The following is a 25,424-nucleotide window of genomic DNA, read 5'->3' as shown; positions in this document are numbered from 1 at the left end:
GCCATAATTTACAAAAGTATACCAATGCTAAGATTCTGGTTAATGGTTCTCCCCTCCCCTTTCTTTTGTCAGTAGCTCCTGCATGAGGGCCCTTGTGAAGTGGGGAAGTGAGAGTGAGGCATAGCAAAATGAGACAGCAGATGTTGGCAAACACACATGATCTTTCTCACCTTGCCATTCCTTCTGTCAGCAGGTCTAGGGACATGTGAAGGATCTTCTCTGGCAAATGATGTGTGCCTGTGTATGCTTCAACTATACTGCAATTTTTGGAATGTCTGTGGGCAGGACACCGTCTGCATACTGATGGACAGGTTTGTTCTTTTTTAATGAGCACATTTGAAAAGCTCACAAACAAAAGGATGCCCATTTCAAATACATGCAAACAATAATTTAATATTCTGTATTCATTGGGCGGAATGTTTTTCAGTAATGCATACCATTTAAAATCTGCACGAAGGAAGGAAGGAAGGAGTTATATATTGGACAGAGATGGAAAAGGAGGAAATCTGTGGGTGAAGATTTTATAGATGCATTCATCCCTAAACTGTATTATTAATTATTTTCTCTTTTTACAAAAACTTGAAAATTATAATTCAGAGTGAGGGTGGCAGCCGGGGATCTCAAGAAGACCTTGCACTCTCACTGAACTAGGTTCTTTGAGAAAAGCCATGACAGTTATTCAGTCTTCACTGTTCTAAAGTATACTTATAGGGTAGATACAGTACTCAGGAAGACTGAATAACTGAAAGGAGAATGTGATTCAGATATAAAGAGCCATGAGAACAATTGGGCAGTGTGTGTGTGTGTGTGTGTGTGTGCCCACACAGCACTTTGCTTGCATCCTATCACAATTGTCACATAATATAAAACAAAAGCATGTCACAGGAATAACCAAATGTCGGGCAAAACTTTCTGAAGGACAACATCGACCACAGAAAAAGGCTGCCTAACTTGTATGAGAGGCACTGTGACTGTGCCCTTGAAGTCCAAGGCCCATGGCTAGATTTAAGTTCCCCTTTGCTTTCCTGGGGTAGTTTATCATCTACAGAGGGTGTCTTGTGCCTACTGGTGGCCCATGCAACAGCAGAGTCATAGCTAGCCTGTGTAGCAGGAACAGATTTGTACAGCTCACTCTGGAATTCTCTTTTGACTTTGTCGTTTTGTTTTGCTCTCACTTCAGATATGCCGAAGTTATCCGGATATCCAAAGTGAGGAATCTGGCCTCAGAGCAGTGCCCTAATTTCTCAACAATTCAAAGAAATAGCCAGACATCGGATTAATGTTCAAGCCTCACCATGTGTGCTAAATACCAAAGCTGTTATTGCACAGGAGAAACCTCCTTCTAATCCTTTTGACAGGAAGGGTGATTGGTTCTGGATACAAGTGACTGCGAGGACTGAACGTCCATTTGAAGTACCCTATTTCTTCCTACATGGGAAACAGAGGTTTACTCAATGGATAAGCAAAATGCGGCATTTACTTAAAAAACAAAAACCTTCTGCAAGAATGATGTGTGATGATGCACCTACTTAAATCAGCAGGATCATCCCCATAGCAACAGGCTCTCCCATTTAAATGCACTGCGCATAACATCAGAAAGGTGGCTGTCTCACCATAAAGTAATCTCTCCAAAAGTGAAAAATCTCTAGGAGACAATTATTTCTAGGGACCCCAAATGACGTCTGAAAACAAACCTCACAGGAGCAAATTTGGGGAAGAGGAATGGATGTTTTATTCCCAGGGGGCAGTAAAATAACACCGATGAGAAGCAATTGCTTGACATGGCAGGAAGCACAGAGAACCTGTTGTCTCGTGTCTTTGAAAAGCTTCCTTGGCTGAGTTTTCAGGAGGGCTTAGGAAGCTGTGCAACATCTGTTTTCCTTTGTAAAAGTAAGCTGTCACTCAGGATACGGACCACTAAAGAAATGTTTCTAAATTTCAAATTATAATTGTGAAAAGTCGTCTAAGCAAAGTTTAAAAGCAGACGGTAGGCCTCAGTTTGCGATCTTCTATATAAAAGGTTATGGCAGAACAGGCATTGGGAACCTCTGGCCAGAAGCAGCCAAAAGGAACTCCCACCATCTCCCTTCCTAGGTCCTGACCATTCCTCCAACCCACGGATGAGGGAAGGCAGTCCTTCTCTCTGATCTGCTGCTGGCCGGAGACGAGAACCTAGTCCCGGCTCACCACTGAAGTTCTCACCACTGCCTAGGAAACAACCCCCACGGCCCAGCCAGTCTGTACAGCAGAATCTGGAAGGTATAGGTAGATTTGTATGCACATATGTGTACATATGTGCTACACAAAGGCAACTTGGAGGATTATGCTAATTCATTAGGACCAGTGGCAAGAAGAGAACACAAGAGGGACTGGATCTGTGACTTAATGTGAACCAAGATTATTGGGTGTTTACACAGATAGATCTAAGCATGGTCTGGATTGAGAACAGCCATATCAATCATATAAATAGCTTTTATAGTAAAACCGATTATTGGCCCATCTAGTATGGAAGGATCTATTCTATTCTTGCTGGCAAGGACTTTTCAAGGCACTATGATATACTATACACCAAACAACAGTCTCCATCACTCTTCACCATTAGCCGCCTTGGACTGATGGGAGTTGGTGCTGAGCAACGACTAGAGGGCGACAGGCTTCTCATCTCCATTGAAGGTATCAGACAGAAATCTCTCATAATGTTGCTGCATACAAAAACCAGTTTTGTGTTCTGGATTTCTATACACAAAATGAATATTGGTTGTGCTACTTAGCAAGATGACTGTTGTGTGACTGGGCGTGCAATCAGTTGCATAATCGGTTATGCAACCTGCCATGCAACAGACACCTTGCCGAAAAGTGCAACTCCTTGCACAACCTCAGCTGTATGCATAGAAATTCCCCATAGGGCAGTGGCCACTCAAGCCCAAGCGAACACAAGGCAAGGAAGGAAGATGTTGTGATAGGGAATGGAGGTGCTGGAGATGGGTGGAAGCTGTGGGATAAAGGGGATAATACGTGGGTAGAGGATCTGGAGAGGTATCTAGGTTTTTATTTACTTGCAAATAAATATATACAAGGACTTTTGTATAAGACAGGAAGAAAATAGTGCAATTTATATAATTGGGTGTACATGTACAGTATGACTTGGGCATGTGGGGTGAAATATTGGAGAAAGGGTCTCATACTAGCAAAATTCCTGTTTATATTGGTCCTGCACATTGTTGCTGTGCAGTCCCTGATGTCCTGACCTGAGTCCAAAATGGTGCCTCAGAGCACATCTACACTGGCCCTTTAGATGCAACTGATGTGGTCTAAAGAAGGTCACTTGAGGTTGGAGGGAGGAGCGGTATGCCATGTGGTGTGATCCTTGTGTCCAAATGGCATATCTACCTCAAGTGACCCTCTAGCGCTGTCTGTATCAATAGAACATTTTCTCTGCTTCTCTGCGGATGGGCAAGGGAAGTGAAATTAATATTCTTGTCTGTGTGAGCTCATCACTGATGCACTGAATCATTTAGGTTAATTTTTTAAAAAATTATCTTCCTTGTGTGTAGCACTGATTGAGAAATTGCCTGCAGCTGCAGTTTTGATTGGCACTACACACAAGGGAAAAATAATCTAAGGGATTCAGTGCATCAGCAATGGTCTAGCACACACATAAAACATAATAATTTCACTTCTCCTTCCCTCCACAGATTAAGCCACTTCATGGTACCAGAAATTCAAACCAGAAGGAGCCTTGTCAGCTTTGATAGGTGCAAGGCCCAATTTTAGTATGTTCCTAGTGATCCCAGTGAGTGTACTAACCCACACCACAAAAGTCATGGGTTAGGGTGTCTTGGGGGCAAATTTGTCCACTCTAGCAATTACATTGAGTGGTTGCTGAAAATAAAAAGGAAACCAACCCACCTCTGTAATGTACCAAATAGCAGGACAAATGCCCTTTTGAAACTAGTGCTCACTTCCACAGTGGGAAATCCTGCATATTGCTTGGTGCAATGTCATGCAGTAGAGTTGACCCAAATCTTTTAACACTTACTAAAGAGTCGAGCCACTTTCCACGCATGTCCCTCCATTTCTGCATTTTATCAACTGGCACAGAGACTTTTCACACTGTCCTATGTTGCGCCCAGCATTGGGATGGCCTTCTGGAATGCCTGGTGCTTTAAGCTTCTGGTCCCTTCCAGCGCGAACCAGAATATCAAAAATGCAACCTCAAAAGAAAGAAGAGAAAGGGATATATACATCAATGAAAGCTTTCAAGACCGACAGACACAGTTCAGTTTCTAAAATTCTATCTTGGCTAAACAGCAGCAACAACAAGAAGAACAAGAGCTGTGTTTTGGACCTGCTGAAGTTTCAAAACATTTTCCATAGGCAGTCCGAGATACAGAACATTATAGTAATCCAGCTGGCAAGTAACTAAGGCACGTGTCACCATGGCCATATCAGATCCTCTCCAGGAATGGGCTCAGCTCGAGCACTGGTTTTAAGGGTGCAAAGGCACTCCTGGCCACCATCAAAAACTGGGCATCCAAGCTCAGAGACAAATCCAGGAGTACACCCAGGCCACAAACCTGGGGTTTCAGGGTGTATGTGTGTCACATCATCCAGCACAGGCTGGCTCCCTGTTCCCTAAACTGTCTTTAGACTGACCAGGACCGTCTCTGTTTTATCTGGATTAAGTTTCAGTTTAATCCCTCATCCAGTTCGTTACTGTCACTAGACACTGATCTAGAACTGAAGCAGCTCCCTCTGATTTACATGGCACTCAAGTTTTCTGCCATCATTGCTCAAGCCTCCATCCATCCCACTCATTTCATTTTCACCAGCTCCCTGGTAAACCAGGCTTCAGAGGAAGCTCCTTTGTGGGAGGCGACATCTAGAAGCAATCCTGTCCATGTCTTTTGCCATTTCCTTATTCCAGAGATCAGCTAAGACGTCAGCAGAATCACCTGCCAAAATAACAGGAAATTCTCCAAGAGGTGTCAGGAAACCATTTGGATCCATCAGCCTTCTAGGATGGACCATCTTAGTTCATCCCCCACTCCTGCAAAGGCGGTGAGTTCCCATGAGTCTACACGCCACCAGATAATGGTCTGTCCATGACAACAGAACGGCAGAGAGTTCCTCCACACCCAGGTCACCACCATCTACTCTGGGTCAGAAAACAAGGTATAAAGTGTGCCCTGCAGCATGGATGAGGGCAGATGCTATTTGGGACAGGCCCATGGTTGTATGAGTGAGGTTGTGGAACTGACAATTTTTGTGAGTTATTTTCCCTGAATTCTAACTGTTGCTACACTCTGCATGCATGTCGGATGGTGTCTTTCTCTGCAAGCCTCTGTGATATCTACACACATGGCTAGGATGTGTATTTGACTACCCCAGGTTCTTCAGACCTAACAAGTATTGTTTCATAACTTTTGCTAGTCATATCTTCTTCTGGTCTTACGTGATGATTCCGTTAAAATCTGATATCTAATAAAAGGGTATTCTGTTTCTGAATTAACACTTAATTGCACGGTGGAAAGGACTTGAGAATATACGAGTAGAGTATGGCACATTCCAAACTACAATAAGGTCATCATGGAAAGAAAGGTGATACTGGAGCTGACATTTGGGGTGAAGGCACATCATACAAATACAGAAACAATGTACTGAACAAACGAACCAAATGGTTAGTCATGTATTTTAAAGAACAGTCAAAGTCATTTCTCTGTTTAGCAAAATACTTTGAGCACATTTCTTCTTGCCTTTAATAATTGTCAGTCATCACATCAAGAGTTATGGTGGCCCTTTTCGGGGCTTTCTAAGTAGAAAGTGCTCAGAAGTGGTTAAGGATTCCCTCCTTCTGGGGGCCTCCTGGGATTGTGCAGCTTGCCCAAGGCCACACAGGCTGGCTCTTTTCCCGAGAGGCTCAACAGGGAATCAAACTGGCAACTTCTGGCTCCACAGCCAAAAACGAAACTCACAGAGCTCCTTGTCAATGGCAATTTGCCTTTAATTGGCAGTGATTTCCTGCTGGTGATAGCATCATCATCATTCTGCATGTGGAACTGCACAACATGATTTCAGCCGATATTTATTGGAGAGGGCATTGGAACCCTCTGAGCCAATGTGTGGAGATTTATATTCCTCAGCAGGCCCCAAACATTTTGCATTTATGAATGCTTCTGTTCTACTGCTGTTTAACTCATTTATATGCTTCACAGTATTCTTTTTCTATTTGACTGAAAGCCACCCCGAGTTGCTCTGGCATGAGGTTGTGGTGTATAATATTTTAATAAAAACAGTTGAACGTAAATACAGCCCTGTGAGAATAGCTGTTGAACAGCTTCTAATAGTTGATATAAAACTGACAGCTTTCCTCAGAGGCCTGCTTTGAAAACACGCTTTTCCTATAAAGAGAAACCATGTTGAATATCAACACAACGGCACTGTAGGCAAAGTGATGCACTGCAAATCTGGTTACTTACCTTGAAAACCATTCTTAAAATGAGATCCATAGGGTAACAGTTCTGGAATGTACTCTATGTAGCCTCCGACATAAAACTGGCTGAAGACGTTGAGCCCAACCAACTTCCCTGGAGACCTAATGGTTTTGTTTTCATGATCATCCACCTTTGGAGCAAGCAAATAAACAAAGAAAATTTCAGTTACTCGGACAGCCATGTGTCTTATCACCGTGTTCCTAGATGCTTCCCAACAGAAATCAACAAGGAAATATTTACACATGGGACTGCTAACTAGGAGCTGCCTTTCTGAACAGAAAACGAAGGTAGAGCTAAGCTAGGGCTTTTCTCCAGGTAAACCATATTTAGGTGTCTGTAGCTGTGGGTGGAACCGAAATATGAGATGTGTAGTCTAAAATAAATAAATAAATAAAAAAATCTGAAACACTCATGACTAGAAGCATGAGGAAGGGGGGGTGAGTGATGGCTGCTTGCAAGACACGGGGTGTGCTGGAGTCTTAATTCGCTTCATTTTCAGATTCATGGATTCAAAGGGCTTCTAGGTTTGTGCAGCTATGATAAAGTATTTTGATCCCCTTTCTTTGTCTCTCTTTTAAAAAGAATTGCAGCATGTTCTCACCGCATTTGCCAAAGCTGACTGAAGTTTCAAGATCAGCTTGAAAACAGTGTAGAATATTGAGGGGTTGCTTTTGAAAGTGAGGATCTTTTAGTAAACTTACACACAGACATTATCGTGCAGCACTCCAGATTACTTTAGAATTGAATACATTTAGCTCCTTTGGTTTTACAGTATAAACTTCTGTTTATATTGTAAATTACCTTATTTTATTTTATTTGAATTTTGTTTTGTCTGTCTGTCTGTCTGTCTGTCTATCTATCTATCTATCTATCTATCTATCTATCTATGTATGCTGCTGAGGAGGGACGTGGTGGCGCTGCGGGCTAAACTGCAGAAGCGTGTGCTGCAGGGTCAGAAGACCAAGCAGTTGTAAGATCGAATCCACGCAACGTAGTGAGCGCACGTCACTTGTCCCAGCTCCCTCCAACCTAGCGGTTCGAAAGCATGCAAATGCAAGTAGATTAATAGGGACCACTTCGGTGGGAAGGTAACAGCGTTCTGTGTCTAAGTCGCACTGGCCATGTGACCACGGAAGATTGTCTTCGGACAAAACGCTGGCTCTATGGCCTGGAAACAGGGATGAGCACCGCCCCCTAGAGTTGAACACGACTGGACAAAAAAATTGTCAAGGGGAACCTTTACCTTTTCCGTTACCTTTATGCTGCTGAACTGACAATGCCTACAAACCAGTTTACAAATACAAATATAGGAACAGTCAATAAAATCACAAATTGCAGCATAAAAACAAAACAGTGATCCCCAATCTTTTCCCAACTGCAGACTGGTTGGAGGTATGTGGCGCGCCTGCAGGGGGGCAGAGATTGCTTGTGGGGGCACTCACGCACATGCACACAGTGCGCTCGCTGGGGGTGGAAAGCACTCACGCACATGTGCATGGGGTGCTCATGCACATGTACATGGTGTGCTCTCAAGGGTTAGGATGCACTCGCATGCATGCATGCAACGGCGCTCATGGGGTGCTCACGGGGGGAGGTATGAGATCTGTGTGGCCCAGTCGGCCGTGGACTGCTGCCGGGTTGTGGACCGGGGGTTGGGGACCTCTGACCTAAAGGGTTTCAAAATGTTAAAATATTAAAAATGTTAAGAGCCAAGAATTATATTTAAGCAACAAAGAGCCTCTGGAACAACCTCCCTCTGGAGATTTGCGGGGCCCCCACGCTGGGTACCTTTAAAAGCCAACTAAAACCATGGATGTATATGCAGGCCTTCCCTCCTGTCAATACTTGAATTTTCTTTTATTCTTTCTTTATTTATTACTTACTCTATTTTTGTATTATAATTTGTTACTGATTGTCTTATTTAATATTTTTTTGTTATTTTATTGTATTTATGTCATACTGGAAGCCGCCTAGAGTGGTTGTATAGACCATATGGGCGGGATACAAATCAAATCAAATCAAATCAAATCAAATCAATCAATCAATCAACCAACCAATCAATCAATCAAGGATCAAATGGTGGAAAATTTAGATGAGGAAGCCGTGTTAGTTTGTGCTAGCATATCAGGCAAAAACAAAAGAAAAAGAAAAAATAAAGAAGACAAAATGTTGTGGCACTTTAAAGTAACTGCTATATTTTAATGTGCTCTTTTGCGGACAAATCCACTTCCTCAGACCTACAGTATGTCTCTGGAAAGGAATTCCGGAAACCAGAGGTCTTGTAGGGTGCAATTGAGAGAGCTCTTACTGTGGTAGTCACCTGTCATACCATTGTTGTTGGCAGCACCCAGAAAAGCCCTTCAGAAAATAAGCTAGGTAATCATGCAGGAACTTGTAGCTGTTCTTCTTCATTATCTTTCACAGTTGGCTCTTCTGATGGCAATTACAAGCCAACAGCAGCAGACAGCCTTGAGTTCCTTGCATGCTTTGGTCCTACGCACTGCTGCGCCATGGGGCAAGCAATTTGTTGCGTGACCAATATTGAAACTGGTCCAAGATGAGGAATGTAAATGGGAAGGCAGTTGCAGGGAGGGGAAAGTTTGCATGAACCTTTCTCCATGCCAGGCTCCCTCAACAGAATTCTGGTCTTTGTGTTTCTTGTTTTCCCCCATACCTCTGTCAGATCATGCCTTTGATGCTCAGAATAGTGGGTGAAGGATGGAGCTCTCAAATGATGCTGCCAGCTTCGGTGCTGCCTGGCACCCCTCACCATTCCCTTAATGCCCACAAATTAAGCACAAACTGTTCTTGCTCCTTTCCATTATATGTTCGTAAGATTGTGAGACAGTGACCAATGTAGACTACTGTGGGATCTCCAGTTATATTATAAAGCACAGTTGTCCATGCGGCCTTTCTGAAGTGATTATTACCTTCATCCACCCCTCCTGCAGAGATCTGCCCAGACTGACAACATGAATAGGGTGCGTCAAATCTAGGGGTTCACTAATAATAGTTGCCGTTCCTGATCCTAGGTTGTAGGTGTACACCACACTGCCATTGCGCAGGCCTAATACTAGGAAATCATCACCATTGAGACCTAGAATAAAAAATAACGAAATAAATATCAAAAGTTTGCATTTCATACGCTGTCACTAAAGTCATAATCTGACACTTAAGCATATCAACTTCTTGTGTGACATTTCAGTATCCCCTCCTCCAGGTTTCTCATATTATGGGGCTGTGCTAAGACCTTGAAGCACTTGACAGAACAACGTTGGTGACTATGTTGGTGGTTCCTCTCCTTTTATGAACTAGAATTAAGTGGAATGCTAGCGGAATCTTTCTTCAGCCTTGATGAGGAGGGAGTGTCTATCACATTTGAAGGAAGCACGGCCAGCTTCAGGGATGGGGACAAGCAAGATAGGAGCACATGACCTCCCCTTCGACATCTCATTTGCCACCCAAGGTAGGTAGGGCTATTAGAGAGAGAAGCAAATTAGGGCTGTACAAGATGTGAAATGTGGAGGGAAGACTGCTGTGGGGAAGGGAAGATGCCCATGAACTCCTTTCCATGCCACATTCCCTCGACAGAATTCTGGTCCTTGTGTTTCATCATGATTATTTTTCACAGATCTCTCTATCAAATCATGCCTTTGGTGTGTAGAATAGTGGGTGAAGAGACCGGTGCTTTCAAATGATGCTGCATTTCCTGAGCAGCAAAGGGTATCAAAGAAACAGAAAACATACCTCAACATGGAAGGGTGGGCACTGGTAGAATGAAATTGTTTCAGTGTTTGCTTATTTGATTTATTCCTTTCCTTTCTCCTTTGCAGGACAAAAGGCAATTTACAGCATTTTTTTTTTTAAAAATCCAACTTTAAAAAATATTGTAAATTACAGTATTGAAACAGTGTTCAATACATTATCAGATTAAAACAAACATCAAATTTTAAATTGCAGTTTAAAGCCATTAAAAACAAACAAACAGAGGAACCACCTGCTATTAGCAGGTTCTCAACAGTGGCTCAAGGTCTGTCTATATATATATACATATATATACATACAGTGGGGTCTCGACTTACAAACTTAATCCGTATTGGAAGGCAGTTTGTAAGTCGAAAAGTTTGTAAGTCAAATCAGCATTTCCCATAGGAATGCACTGAAAACCAATTAATCTGTTCCGGCTGTTTTTGGTTCTTAGGTTGAGGGGCATTTCCCATAGGAACTAAGGCAAAGCCGGTTAATCCGTTCCTATCACTAGGGGCAGAATTTCTTTCTTTTTTTCCTTTTAATCTAAGATGACTTAGGTTAAAAAAAAAAGGAAAGAAATGAGGGAGAGAAGGAGGGAACAGACACCTTTTCAACAGAACACCCTGAAAAGCACATTTTCAGCAAAGACAAGTACCTTCTGGAAAAAACCAAGCACCTTTCAGACAACAGATCACCTTGAAAAGCACCTTTTAAATCAAGACAAGCCAATACAAGCACCTTTTGGGGAAAGGGGGGCAGCAAAGGAGGGAGGGAACACCTTTTAAAAATCCAAAAATCAAAAATTAAAAAAGCGCCAAAAAATAAAAATACAGTCCGTACCGCACTGTACCAGGCAATACCACCAGTACCAGGCAGTACCAGGCAGTCTGAAGACTGTCTCCAAATCCACTCTCAAAACGCTGGGAAGATTGAGGAAGTAGATAAGCACCCTCTTCACTGGCCAACGGTTAACTGAAAGTTCAAACTTCATGCTTTCCCCACCTCAAACACGTTTTTTTTGGTTTGTAACTCAAATCTAAGTGTGCAAGTCGAGTCAATATTTTTCTATCAGAGTGGTTTGTAAGTCGAAATGTTTGTAACTCGAGCCGTTTGTAAGTCGAGGGTTGACTGTATATATATATTGTTCCCTATGAGTGGCTGGACAGCAGGGGGCAGCCTAACTTCCTTGAGAAGATTGTGCTGCAGGCTGGAAGCCAACACCAAGAGGGCCGTTTCTCATGTCTTCGTCAAACATCCCTGTGACTTTGGTGGGTCAGAGAGAAAAGCTTTTCCTGAGAGAGCACATACCACAGACCAGATTATGTCCCACAACATCTTATATAAATAGTGCTTATGGTCTTAAGTTTGTTTTGCTTTCTATTTAGAAAACGGTCCCCTTCTAACACTTAGAAGGCATGTGAGTATTTGAATGCTTGCCAGGATTATCTGTTCTCCTTTCAGAAAGAGTTCCTATATTTTTACCTGGAAGGGATTTTTTAAAACATAAAAATAATATGGAAATCTTTCCTCATTGTTCATATTAAGGGATTTCTACGCGGAAATTAATGTGGAAACCTTTCCCCTCTCCCAGTTTTGTACACTGTCATAATCCTCTTTTCTTTAAAAGGCATCAGGAATTTACTTCAGTGGTTTATGAATTATTTGTTGCCACAGTGTGCAAAGAAAATGGGTAGTACTGCCAAGCTTTATTTGACTATACCTCTCAGGTGGTGTTCTGGTGCCCCCTGGTGGCCATAGACACAGATTTTTCATGTACGTGTTTTTGACATGTTTTCTTGATGCCCATTTCAACAATTCCAAATGTTATATATATTCACTTTTGCATGATGCTCTGTGTGTGTTTGGGTGTGTGCATGCGCATGTGTATGCATGTGTGTATATATACATGAGTACATGCACATGTGCTTAGGTGTCTATCTCTTTGAGATATGTATCTCTCTCTCTGTGCACACATATGATGCCTGGCTGCCTGCATGTGGTTTTCAATGGGACTCTCTCATGGGAAATTTCCCACCACCTCTACAAACCCACCACTCAATTCCCTCCCCACATACCCACTATATAGCAATTTTAATGAACAGGGACCATACTGTTGTGATAGAGTGAACAAGTTACTGTATTTGTGGAAAGTAACAAACACAGGTTGGATACAGCACAGTTTATGAAAGGAATACAGCGCATCAAAAGTGGCAATTCCAAGGTGTCTCATTCCCAGCCACAACTTTATTTTTCACGGTGCATTCTGCCTGTATCAAACACTAAAAAAGCAAAGTGTGCTGCTTATATACTGCCCCATATTGCTTAAAGCAATATCTGGGCAGTTTACAAGTTAATTATATTGGCTACCCATTCCTATTTAAAATCTTAAAAATGATGCTGTTAAGGTGCTACACTCAATATGCCAGCAAGTTTGGAAAACTCAGCAGTGGCCAGAGGATTGGAAAAGATCAGTCTACATCCCAATCCCAAAGAAGGGCAGTGCCAAAGAATGCTCCAACTACCGCACAATTGCACTCATCTCACCCGCCAGCAAGGTTATGCTCAAAATCATACAAGGTAGGCTTCAGCAGTATGTGGACCGAGAACTCCCAGAAGTACAAGCAGGATTTCAAAGGGGCAGAGGAACTAGATGCCTGCTGACAGAGGGAACAAGAGACCATCTGCCGGCCACAGCCCACTGGGTGAGAGGCAGTGGAACTGTGGTTGGGCCCCTGTTGGATGCCAGCCCTTTCTCAAGGGAGCTGGCTCAACCTTCCCCTGTGCTGGCAGGATCAGGCCCTGCTGTTCCCGGCTGCCTCATCCTCTACCAACACCGGCCACCTGGCCCAGGGGGAGAGAAAGGTTTTAACCGGAGCTTCCTTTGGGACCTGACCGGATGAGCGTGCCTGCTGACAGAGGGAACAAGAGACCATCTGCCGGCCACAGCCCACTGGGTGAGAGGCAGTGGAACTGTGGTTGGGCCCCTGTTGGATGCCAGCCCTTTCTCAAGGGAGCTGGCTCAACCTTCCCCTGTGCTGGCAGGATCAGGCCCTGCTGCTCCCGGCTGCCTCATCCTCTACCAACACCGGCCACCTGGCCCAGGGGGAGAGAAAGGCTTTAACCGGAGCTTCCTTTGGGACCTGACCGGACGAGCGTGCCTGCTGACAGAGGGAACAAGAGACCATCTGCCGGCCACAGCCCACTGGGTGAGAGGCAGTGGAACTGTGGTTGGGCCCCTGTTGGATGCCAGCCCTTTCTCAAGGGAGCTGGCTCAACCTTCCCCTGTGCTGGCAGGATCAGGCCCTGCTGCTCCCGGCTGCCTCATCCCCCTCTCAACATGAGCTACATGGCTGGGAGGGAGAGAAGGGGCTTTAGAAAAGTTTTGTTTTATATATGTTTTAAATGTTTTTAAATTGTTATTAATTGCCGTCAATGAAGAAGAGACCCACAGTGGATCTAATGGAACAGGAAGGGGGGAGGGTGTTGGAGGGGGCAGCCATTGAGGTGGTGCTGGGTAGGGGAAGGAATGGCGGTGGGGGTAGGACATGCCCGCGTAGGAGAAGAGAGGTTAGATATCTTACATCTATCCCCTCTTCTAGTTCTACCCCCAACCAGATGGTATCAGGCGACCATATCAGCAAACCCTCGAGCCACACGGTGCTGTTGATGAACGCCAGGTCAGTACAAAATAAAACTGCCCTCATCCATGATGTAATTCTGGATGAGGGGTCTGACCTGGCGTGCATTACTGAGACCTGGGTGGGAGAGGAGGGTGGTGTTCCCCTCTCCCAGCTATGTCCGCCTGGGTACTCAGTCCAGCACCAGGGTCGCTCAGAGGGTCGGGGAGGGGGAGTTGCTATAGTCTATAGGAGTTCTATCTCCTTGACCAGGCTTCCTGTCCCTTTGAGAGGAGGTCTCGAGGGCCTGTATTGTGTGTTGGGCTCGCGAGACAGGTTAGGGATTCTGTTGGTGTACTGCCCACCCTGCTGCGTACCAACAGTCTCCCTGCCTGAGCTGACGGAGGTAGTCTCGGACCTGATGTTGAGGACTCCCAGGCTGTTGGTGCTGGGGGACTTCAACATCCATGCCGAGGCTGCCTTGACTGGGGCGGCTCAGGACTTCATGGCCACCATGACAACCATGGGGCTGTCTCAATGTGTCATCGGTCCGACGCATGAGAAGGGCCACACCTTGGACCTGGTTTTCTCAACGGGACTGGAAGATGGTGGTTTGGATGTGGAGGGGCTGGTCGTGACCCCATTGTCATGGTCAGACCACTTCCTGGTCAAGTTCAGTCTATTAGCGTCTTCTTCCCTCTGCAAGGGTGGGGGATCTATTAAGATGATCCGCCCTCGGAGACTAATGGATCCAGATGGATTCCTGAATGCTCTGGGGGATTATCCGTCTGATATGGTCGGCGCTCCTGTCGAAGCTCAGGTCACCCTATGGAATAGGGAGATGACCCGGGCAGTTGACACGATTGCGCCTAAGCGTCCTCTCCCTGCTCGCCGAGCCCAGACAGCTCCTTGGTATACTTCTGAACTGCGGGCGATGAAGCGAGAGGGGAGACGGCTGGAGCGCAGGTGGAGGAAATCCCGCTGGGAGTCCGATCGAACACGACTTAGAGCCCATTATCGGGCCTATTTCGTGGCAATACGGCTGGCGAAACGGCAATATTTCTCCAGCCGTATTGCTTCCTCAGAATGTCGTCCAGCAGAGCTGTTTCGGGTGGTCCGGGATCTTCTTCAACCGGGAAATCCGGTGGAGGTCCCGGACTGCTCATCAGCTCGCTGTGATGAGTTTGCTATACATTTTGAGGGAAAAATCGCTCAGATTCGCAGTGGGTTGGACTCCACAGTTACTGCAGAATCAGAGGATGTGTCCAGTGCGCCGTGCTTAGGTCCAGTATTAATGGATGAGTTTCAATTGTTGAGACCTGATGATGTGGACAGGGTGCTTGGATCTGTCCGTTCTACCACCACTCCGCTCGACCCTTGCCCATCCTGGCTAATTGGAAGATCAGCCAGGGGGGTTCGCACCTGGGTCCAGGAGGCCGTGAATGCCTCTCTGAGAGAGGGAGTGGTCCCTACCGCCTTGAAAGAGGCGGTGATTCGACCACTCCTTAAAAAGCCTAACCTGGACCCAAGGCTGGTGGTCAACTACCGACCAGTGGCGAACCTCCCTTATTTGGGCAAGGTGTTGGAGCGGGTTGTGGCCGGGCAACTCCAGGCGCTGCTGGATGAAACGGATTTTCTGGATCCATTTCAATCGGGTTTCAGGCCGGGTTTTGGTACAGAGACTGCCTTGGTCGCCCTGTACGATGACCTTTGCCGGGAGAGAGACAGGGGGAGTGTGACCCTGTTGATACTCCTGGACCTCTCAGCGGCTTTCGACACCATCGACCATGGTGTCCTTCTGGATAGGCTGGCTGGGTTGGGAGTTGGGGGCACTGTTTTACAGTGGTTCCGCTCCTTCCTGGCTGACCGTGTCCAGAGGGTGGTGCTGGGGGACAGTTGCTCTGCCCCATGGCAGTTATGTCATGGGGTTCCTCAGGGCTCAATACTGTCCCCCATGCTGTTCAACATCTACATGAAACCGCTGGGAGAGGTCATCAGGAGGTTTGGGCTGAGGAGTCAGCAATATGCTGACGATACTCAGCTCTACCTCTCGTTTTCCACCAATCCAGGTGAGGCAGTTTCTGTGCTGAACTCGTGTCTGGACCTGATAATGGACTGGATGAGGGTTAATAAATTGAAACTCAATCCAGACAAGACGGAAGTGCTGTTAGTGGGTGCTTCGCCGGACAGGCTGGAGGGCCATTTCCCCGCCCTGAATGGGGTTACACTCCCCCTAAGGGACAGGGTCCGCAGCTTGGGGGTGCTCCTGGACCCCAGTCTAACACTGGAAGCCCAGGTGGACTTGGTGGCCAGGGGCGCCTTCCTTCAGCTGCGGACATTATACCAGCTACGGCCCTACCTGGACGAGCGGAGTCTCATGACAGTCACACATGCACTGGTAACATCCCGCATAGATTACTGCAATGCGCTTTACGTGGGGCTGCCTTTGAAGACGGTCCGGCGATTGCAACTGGTCCAGAATCGAGCTGCGCGGCTGGTGAGTGGTGCAGCTGCCACGGAACATATCAAGCCGATTCTGTATAAGTTACATTGGCTACCAGTTGCTGCCCGGGCCCAATTCAAAGTGCTTGTTTTGACATATAAAGCCCTAAACGGCTTGGGCCCTGGATACCTGAAGGACCGCCTCCTTCCATATGAACCTACCCGGCAGTTAAGATCTAGCCAGGGGGCCCTTTTGAAAGAGCCGTCCCTTAAGGAGGTAAGAGGGACGGCTTGTAGACAAAGGGCCTTTTCGGCAGCTGCCCCCAGACTATGGAATGCCCTCCCGACTGAGATTCGTCTGGCGCCGACGCTGATGACATTTCGGCGCCAGGTCAAAACCTTCCTGTTCCAGAAGGCTTTTAATTGAAATTATATTAGCTGTGGGTCTGATGGCAATTTTAATTGTATTTTAATTGTATTTTAATTACTTTATCTTTTGCTATATTGAATTTTAATTATTGTAAGCCGCCCAGAGACCTCTGGGTAGTTTGGGCGGCATATAAATTGAATAAATAAATAAATAAATAAATAAATAAATAAATTGCAAACATGCGCTGGATTAGAGAGAAAGCCAGAGAGTTCCAGAAAAACATCTACTTCTGCTTCATTGACTATGCAAAAGCCTTTGACTGTGTGGACCACAGCAAACTATGGCAAGTCCTTAAAGAAATGGGAGTGCCTGACCACCTTATCTGTCTCCTGAGAAATCTATGTGGAACAGGAAGCAACAGTTAGAACTGGATATGGAACAACTGATTGGTTCAAAATTGGGAAAGGAGTACGACAAAGATGTATATTGTCCCCCTGCTTATTTAACTTATATGCAAAATACATCATGCGAAAGGCTGGACTGGAGGAATCTTAAACCAGAATTAAGATTGCTGGAAGAAATATCAACAACTTCTGATATGCAGATGATACCATTCTGATAGCAGAAAGTGAGGAGTAATTAAAGAAACTCTTAATGAGGGTGAAAGAGGAGAGCGCAAAAAATGGTCTGAAGCTCAACATCAAAAAAACTAAGATCATGGCCACTGGTCCCATCACCTCCTGGGAAATTGAAGGGGAAGATATGGAGGCAGTGACAGATTTTACTTTCTTGGGCTCCATGATCACTACAGATGGAGACAGCAGCCCTGAAATTAAAAGACACCTGCTTTTTGGGAGGAAAGCGTGACAAACCTAGACAACATCTTAAAAAGCAGAAACATCACCTTGTGACAAAGGTCTGCATAGTCAAAGCTATTGTTTTTCCAGTAGCGATGTATGGAAGTGAGAGCTGGACCATAAAGAAGGTTGACCGCCAAAGAATTGATGTGTTTAAATTGTGGTGCTGGAGGAGACTCTTGAGAGTCCCCTGGACTTCAAGGAGAACAAACCTATCCATTTTGAAGGAAATCAAACCTGAGTGCTCACTGGAAGGACAGATCCTGAATCTGAGGCTCTGGTGTTTGGAAAATGTGAAGGCAAGGACAACAGAGGACGAGATGGTTGGACAGTGTCACCGAAGCTACCAACATGACTTTGACCCAAGTCCGGGAGGCAGTGAAAGACAGGAGGGCCTGGTGTGCTCTGGTCCATGGGGGTCATGAAGAGTCAGACACGACTTAATGACTAAACAATGACAACAATCCATTCCACACATGCACACCCAGCAAGCTGGGTGCTCAGAGTAGAAACAGAGCCACACTTGATAAATCGGACTATGGCTGTCTCTATGAGAGAGTGAGAAAGAGAGAAAGAGATGTGGGGAAAATGTGCATGTGTGGGTGTGAGAAAGAATGGAGTTGGAGGATCAGGCCCACTTAATGCCACTCTTAGCCTCACCTGCTGCTGACGTATGTCTCTAAATGCCCCAAATGCTTTCCCACTCCAGTCTCCACTCACTTATGGTCAGTCAGAGCAAAGTTTTGGATGCCAGATGCCCACTTTGAGAAAAAAGTCCTACTTTCCTTAAAAACAAGTGTAAAGAATAATTTGGAAGTATTTATGTTGCAAAGTAATATTGTTTGATTTCATTGGTGGTTGAAATGCTGAGGAGAATTAGGGTAGCAAGTTTGGAGCCCTGCAGACATCACTGGGTTCTTCACCCCTGCCATGGGGACATGGCTTTCCATCCACACTAAGAATATAATAAAACTAAGACAGCTGCCAAGATCCAGTTAGGTTCATTTCTGTTTGTACGGCTTGAGGTGCTCATGAACAGAAATCCATTTATTTATGTATCTCTCAGTTGCCATTAAAAAGGAAAACAAAACCTGAGCCTAGATAGCTTACCTTGACCCTTTTGACCTGTAAAAAATATCAGGTTGTCTTCTACTGATGAGTCGTGATTTGCCAGCCGGAATTTCAGATGGAATTCGTAATAGAGGCTGATATTTGGAATTGCTGAGTAGGCAAGGAATGAAGTATAGCCAAAGGCATCTGTCCCACTGTAGCTAGGGTATGTAATATTAACAACTGTTTTGAAAAGAAGAGAGAAGGAACATTATGGTTTGGGGAACCAGAAGCGGCAAACAACGGTCCGGTTTAGGTGCACACTCCCTGGCTTACCGAGTGTAAAATCATAGGATCATGGAGTTAGAAGGGCCACTGAGGCCAACCCCCTGCTCAGTGCAGGAATACCAAAGGATATCTGACAGATGTTTGACTAATTTTCTCTTGACTGACTCTTCTGTATGACAATCTTTCAAGTCCATGAAGAGTGCTTTCATATCTCCCCTTAGTCTTCTTTTCTCAAGTGTAAACATGGCCAGTTCTTTCAATCTTTTCTCACAGGGTTTGGTTTCCATTCCCCTGATCATCCTTGTTGCCTTCCTCTGAACTTATTTCAGTTTGTTGGCATCCTCTTTAAAGGATAGTGTCCAGAACTGGACACAGTACTCAAAATGAGGCCTAACTAGTACCCAATAGAGGGGGGATTAATTCTTCATGGGATTTGGAGACTGCACTTCTGATAATACAGCCTAAAACGCCAATTTCCTTTTTTTGCAGCTGCATTGCATGGTTGGCTCATATTTCACCAGTGGTCCACAATAATTCAAAGATCCTTCTTGCATGCAGTAGCTGCATGGGTATGCCATATTGTTCTCAGGCATGAAGACAAAAATTGCACCCACTGCTGGTCCCCACGACAGAAGTGTCTTTTCCTTCCACAGTCCCTGTTACCTTCTCATTTTTCTTCTGTTTGTCTATTCGTGCCCTCTCCTTTGTCTTTTCTGCTTGAAGGATGCTGGGCAATATATAAATGTCTGCCTTTCTCTCCTTGCTTCCCCCCCCCCTTTTTTTTGTCTCTTCCTATATTATATCCTTTCCTTACTAAGGCAGGCAGGCAAGCAGGCAGGAAGGAAGGAAGGAAGGATGGACGGACTCCTTGAGAAGAGGAATTTTAGGCTAACTGAGTACTTAAAACTCGATGTCATTTCAAATTAATCTAATTTGATTTGCCCCAATCAAATTTAGATCGGAGGAGCAAGCTTGCTGCTAATTATTATAACTCCTCTGCAATAAATCACACATATGTTCCTTGCTTGGCAGTGAGGAAATGGGTTGCTACTAATGAGCAAATGAAAAGGAGGAAGCAGAATGAGGTAGGGTGATGAAGTTAATTTGCACAACAGTGAACAAGCCTTTGTTGGCCTTTCTGGCAAAGTGGCTTCCTTCTATTTCTGTCTTCCTGCTGTCTCTGCTCCTCTCTGGCAAAGCGGTTGCTAAGGACAGCATTCCTCCACTTACCGTCATCACAGAGAAGTCCCGCTCTTCCATAAGGACAGAGGCACACGGCATCTTGGCTGGATTTCGGAACACACGTTGCTCCATTCCCACACGGAGTCTCCTCACAGGTTGAAAACTGACACAGTTTCCCAGAGTAGAAGGCAGGGCACTCGCAGAACCAGTTTTCTGGATCACTGTTAAATGAAGCAAAGAGAAAGTCATCAAACCATAGTTTCTTTGGAACCGACCAGAGGCAAGGAAGTAATTTTAATTCATCTTTCCCTCCACCCTCAAATCCAATACCACACAAATTGACTGCCAAACCTGATGATTCCTTTGCTTGTTGTTTAGAGGCATTTTCCAGCTTGCCTACTTTGTTCTGAGCATGATGCTGCTTCATGCTTTATGACCAAACGTAACAGGTTTCAAAAAGAAAGGTTACTTACCTGTAACGATGGTTCTTCAAGTGGTCATTCTGTGAATTCACACAAAGGGTTAATACCAGCGCCAGCGTTGGTCCTCTCGGAACATTCTCTAGCTGCAAGAGAAAAGTAACAATGTTTAGGACTACCCCTACTGCGCACGCCCAGCCTAACCGTCCCTCAGTTCCATTTGTCCGCCACAGGTACTTGAATCTATAGAGATACCAGTGACAGACAGACAGAGGGGAAGCCGGGCGGGATTGTGTGAATTCACAGAATGACCACTTGAAGAACCATCGTTACAGGTAAGTAACCTTTCTTTCTTCATTGTGGTCTTCTGTGAATGCACACAAAGGGTGATTAGCACGCTTGCTAACCGGATGGTGGGCTGTTACTGAAGAACAGATGTTAGCACTGCTCTCCCGAATCTCGTCTCATCCCTTGCCCTCATGTCCAATCTGTAGTGGGTTATGAAGGTAGAGGCATTGGACCAGGTAGCGGACCGGCAGATGTCGGGCAGGTCGACGCCACGCAGTAAAGCAGTCGATGAGGCTACGGCCCTGGTGGAGTGGGCCCTAAGTCCCTCTGGAGGGTCCCTGCGGTTGAGCTCATAGGAGAGAGCGATGGTAGATACAAGCCACCTAGAGAGTGTCGACGGCGAGGTTGGACAGCCTTTCTTTGGACCAAAGTAGCAGAGGAAAAGCCTGTTTGCCTGTCTAAATTCCTTGGTTCTGGATACACAGAAGGCTAGGGATCGCCGAACATCGAGCATGTGGAGCATGCGCTCAGCATCGGTAGCCGGAGACGGAAACAAGGTGGGGAGAATCAGTGGCTGATTTACATGGAAATCGGAGACCACCTTAGGAAGAAATGAGACGTCCAAGTAGAGCATAACCTTGTCCCTGAAGAATTGAAGAAATGGCTGATCAGAGCGAAGCGCTGCTAACTCACTAGCCCGGCGAGCAGATGTTATAGCCACCAAAAATAGTGTCTTCAAAGAGAGCAGCTTAAGGTCACAGGTAGCCATGGGCTCAAAAGGAGGCCTAGAAAGGGCATGTAGGACCAGGTGAAGGGACCACTGTGGGATCGGTGGACGAATAGGAGGTCGGAGGTTAGAGAGGCCTTTCAAAAACGTCCTAATTGTAGGGTGGGAGAAAAGCTGGGAAGAGGGTGAGCCTCTGGGTTGGAAGAAAACAACCGCTGCCAAATACACCTTGATAGTAGAAATAGTAAGGCTAAAGTCAAACAGGTAACGCAGGTACTGTAAAAGCGTGGAAACAGAAACGGGACAGAACGAGACCCCTCTGCTGGGTAAACTTCAAAAAACTTCTCCACTTGTACGCATACAAGCGAGACGTGGAAGGCTTGACGGCACTATTCAAGACTTCCTTGATCTCGGGACGATCTTCCACGCTGTCAGGTGGAGCGTTTCAAGGTCCGGGTGAAGGACTTTGCCTGCCTCCTGGGTCAATAGGTCGGGCCATAAGGGGAGGGTTGTGGAGTCCACAGTCATCTGGACTAGAGTGGGGAACCACACCTGTCAAGGCCAAAAGGGTGCGATGAAAATGGCCGGGATCATCGAACGTCGGAGTTTCACTAGGGACCTCTGTATCAACGGAAGAGGTGGAAACATGTACAAGAGGCCCTGATTCCATGGAATCATGAATGCGTCGCCGAGAGAGTGTAGGCCGAGGCCGGCCCGAGACGCATACCTGGGGCATTTCGCATTCTGAGGAGATGCAAAAACGTCCAACACGGGGTTCCCCCACCGGCGGCAAAGATCCCTGAAGACCAGAGGGTTCAGCTCCCATTCGTGTGTCTGATGTTGAAGCCTACTCAGAGTGTCTGCGACTGCATTGTCCTCTGTGGCCACATGGATGGCTACTGGATAGACGTGATGACGGTAACACCACTCCCAGAGGAGGATGGAGAGGTATAGGAGTGATTGAGAACGAGTTCCTCCCTGCTTGTTGACATAATGCATTGTGGTAGTGTTGTCCGTCACTAGCTGAACTCCGCGGCCCTGTAGAAGTGGAAGGAAGGACCTGAACGCCTTGATGACTGCAAGCAGCTCCAGGTGATTGATGTGGAACATGGCTTCCTGTGGAGTCCAGAGGGCATGAATGGTGTGGTGGCCGCAGTGTGCCCCCCAGCCGGACGGACTGGCGTCCGTTGTGACTTGGGCGGTGAGACGGAGTGGACGGAAAGGACGGCCGACCGTGAGGTGAGGTGTGTACGTCCACCACTGGAGCTGTCTGACTAGCTCCGGCGTGACACGAAGACGCTTCCTCTGGCTGTCGACCATGGGGTCGAAAAGAGCCAGGAACCATGACTGGAGCGACCGTAACTTGAGACGAGCATGAGCTAGTGCCGGTGTGGTAGAAGACATCAGGCCGAGAAGGTGCTGGGCATGATGGGCTGTCACCCGGCCACGTGGTTGGAATTTTCTGATGGCTCGCTGTATCTTGTGTATTCTCTCTGGGGGGAGAAATGCACGACCCTTCACGGCATCTAAGCAGACCCCTATGTACTGTACAGTTTTGGAGGGGATGAGCTGAGACTTCTCTTTGTTGACAGTGAGTCCGAGATTGAGAAGGAGATACAGGATGAACTTTGTGTCTTTCAGGGATTGTCTCCGTGACTTGGAGACCACTAGCCAATCGTCCAGATAGGGATAGACGTGGATGCCCCTGAGACGAAGGTAAGCTGCCACTGGGGCCATGACCTTGGTGAAAGTTCAGGGAGCTGTGGACAGGCCGAATGGCAGGGCCTGGAATTCGTAAATTGTGCCCTGAAAAATGAACCGGAGATACTTGCGGTGGTCGGGGTGGATAGTGACGTGAAAGTAGGCGTCCTTTAGATCTATAAGGACGAACCAGTTGTCTTTCTTCAGCAGGTGCATGATGGACTCTAAGGTGAGCATTCGAAACCGTCTGGGTTGCAGGTAAGTATTTAGGAGTCTTAGATCGAGGATGGGCCTTATGCCTCCTCCTCTTTTTGATACAGCAAAATAACGGGAATAAAACCCATGTTGTATGTCGCGGGGTGGTACTGTATAGATGGCATCTTTTTCCAAGAGAGATGAAATTTCTTCCTCTAGCGAGGAATCGAAGGGGGAGCAATTTATGAAGCCTAGCGGAGGAGATTTTATAAACTCCAGCTGGTAACCGTATTGAATTATCCTTAGGGCCCAAGTATCGGTTGTGATAGCAACCCAGTTGTGTAGAAACGGCTGAAGACGGGTGGTGGGTGGTGAATGGGTGAGTATGGGAGGACGAAAGTCAAAGATACTGTTTTTGTTTTCTCCCAGGTGGTTTAAAGGATTGACGACGGTGAGACTGACGAGACCGGTATCCCTGAACAGAAGAGGAGGACTGTCCGGAACGTTGCTGAGGTAAGTGTTTATAAGGACGGTATTGCTGAGAAGGTTGTTGATATTGGCCGTAAGGTTTACGCCATTGGGGTCTTCTCTGTCTAGACTGAGTTTGAACAGAATAGGACTTTGCAGTCCTCTTAGCTTTGTGGAGATCCTCTAAGTGGGAGTCAGTCTTTTCATTGAACAAGCCACTAGCGTCGAAGGGGAGGCTCTCAACCTTAGACTTGACATCATCCAGTATGTCTGCAGAACGGAGCCAAGCATGTCTTCGGATAGTAATGGCAGACATGAGAACCCTAGCAGCGATCTCTGCTGCATGGCGGATGGAGAGGTGTTCATGTTTGGATACTGTCTGAGCCTCCTCATATGAGTTTAGAAAAGCTTGCCGGGTGTCTTCAGGTATCATTTTCAGCCCTGGCAAAACTTTGAGCCAGAGCTGTTTGTGATAAGCCCCTAACACAGTCTGATAATTGATGACTCGGAGCAACAAGGCGATGAGGGAGTAGATTTTCCTGCCTATGATCTCCAGTTTTTTACCTTCCTTGTCAACGGGGGTAATGTGAACCTTGGCAGATGGTCTGGAGCAACTTGTTTCTACAATGAGTGAATTTGGAATTGGATGCTTGAGCAGAAAATGGGTGTCAGCCCCATGAATTTTGTAAAAGTTCTCTGTGCGACGAGGAACATTGGGAGTATTCGCAGGCTGAGCCCAGAATTCCTTAATGGTCTCCATAACCACTGACACAAAGGCTATACTGGGAGGAGCGGTGCTATCCTTCTTAATGTCTCCGAAGAATAAGTCTTCACCCGGAGGTGAAGGAAGATTCAAGTCCAATTTCAGGGTTTTTGCAAGCCTTGACATCATCTGGGAGTAGCAAGAGAAGTCCTCAGATGGAGAAGACGCGTGAGGATCCCCAGTGTCTGAAACCACCACATCTCCCTGAGGCAACTCGTGAGGTGGCAGGGGTAGGGGTTGTTCTTGATCGGAGTCAGAAGACTGCTCTGTGGACACCTCATCTGGGTCCGAGGAGAAGACATCCCTTTTCTTTTTTGGAGGTGGTCCCTCGACGCCGACTGGCGCTGTCTGAGGCTGTGACGGGACTGCAGCCGATGCCGACGTTGAAGGTACTGGTTGCGGTGCAGGGGCAACCGGTAATGAAGGGGGTTTAGCCCCGACGCGGATAACTCGACGTCGACCTCGAGGACGGGTGGACTCCGGCGAAGAGGACAGATAAATGTACCGGATCTTTCTATGATACCGATCCCGAGACGCGGACATCGAAGACGAGGAAATGGACCTCGAACGACCATGTCGACGTCGATGGTGTTTACGACGTTTGGGTCGGTCCGAATCCGCGGAATAGGAAGAAGAGGATCGACGTCGGTGCTTGCTATGACGTCGATGGGACCTGCGCTTCTTCCTAGAGCGTTTACGCTTCGAAGATTTCGATTCCGAACGGTGGGAAGAGTCGGACTGGGTCGAAGCTCGATGCTTCCTCTTCGACCGTTTTCGTCGAGGAGACTTCGATCTCGAGTGGTCGGTAGAAGG

The 25,424-nt window shown here is 46.4% G+C and overlaps 2 protein-coding genes across 2 annotated transcripts in view; both read right to left on the bottom strand.

The window, feature by feature from the left end:
- The window catches only part of LOC110073002 (protein eyes shut homolog), a 39,290-nt gene extending 32,248 nt beyond the window's left edge, over positions 1 to 7,042 (bottom strand). The window contains exons 1-2 of the mRNA XM_020781781.3: positions 6,480 to 7,042; positions 4,040 to 4,214 (exon numbers count right to left, since the gene is read on the bottom strand). Coding sequence (XP_020637440.3) covers positions 4,040 to 4,214; positions 6,480 to 6,738 — 434 coding nt within the window. The 5' untranslated portion in view covers positions 6,739 to 7,042. The remainder of the gene's footprint in view (positions 1 to 4,039; positions 4,215 to 6,479) is intronic.
- Positions 7,043 to 8,066: 1,024 nt separating this feature from the next.
- LOC144587143 (protein eyes shut homolog) lies at positions 8,067 to 22,888 on the bottom strand. Its single transcript, XM_078386665.1, has 4 exons — positions 22,737 to 22,888; positions 20,099 to 20,271; positions 18,641 to 18,823; positions 8,067 to 9,591 (listed from the first exon to the last, which is right to left on the bottom strand). The coding sequence occupies exons 1-4, from the start codon at positions 22,886 to 22,888 to the stop codon at positions 9,374 to 9,376; spliced, it is 726 nt and encodes a 241-aa protein (XP_078242791.1). The 3' UTR covers positions 8,067 to 9,373.
- Between the last annotated feature and the right edge of the window lie 2,536 nt (positions 22,889 to 25,424).

Source organism: Pogona vitticeps, chromosome 1, assembly GCF_051106095.1.
Source record: "Pogona vitticeps strain Pit_001003342236 chromosome 1, PviZW2.1, whole genome shotgun sequence".
NCBI classification, from domain to species: domain Eukaryota; kingdom Metazoa; phylum Chordata; class Lepidosauria; order Squamata; family Agamidae; genus Pogona; species Pogona vitticeps.
The sequence above is the reverse complement of the archived record's forward strand: the minus strand, read 5'-3'. Positions and strand labels throughout refer to the sequence as shown.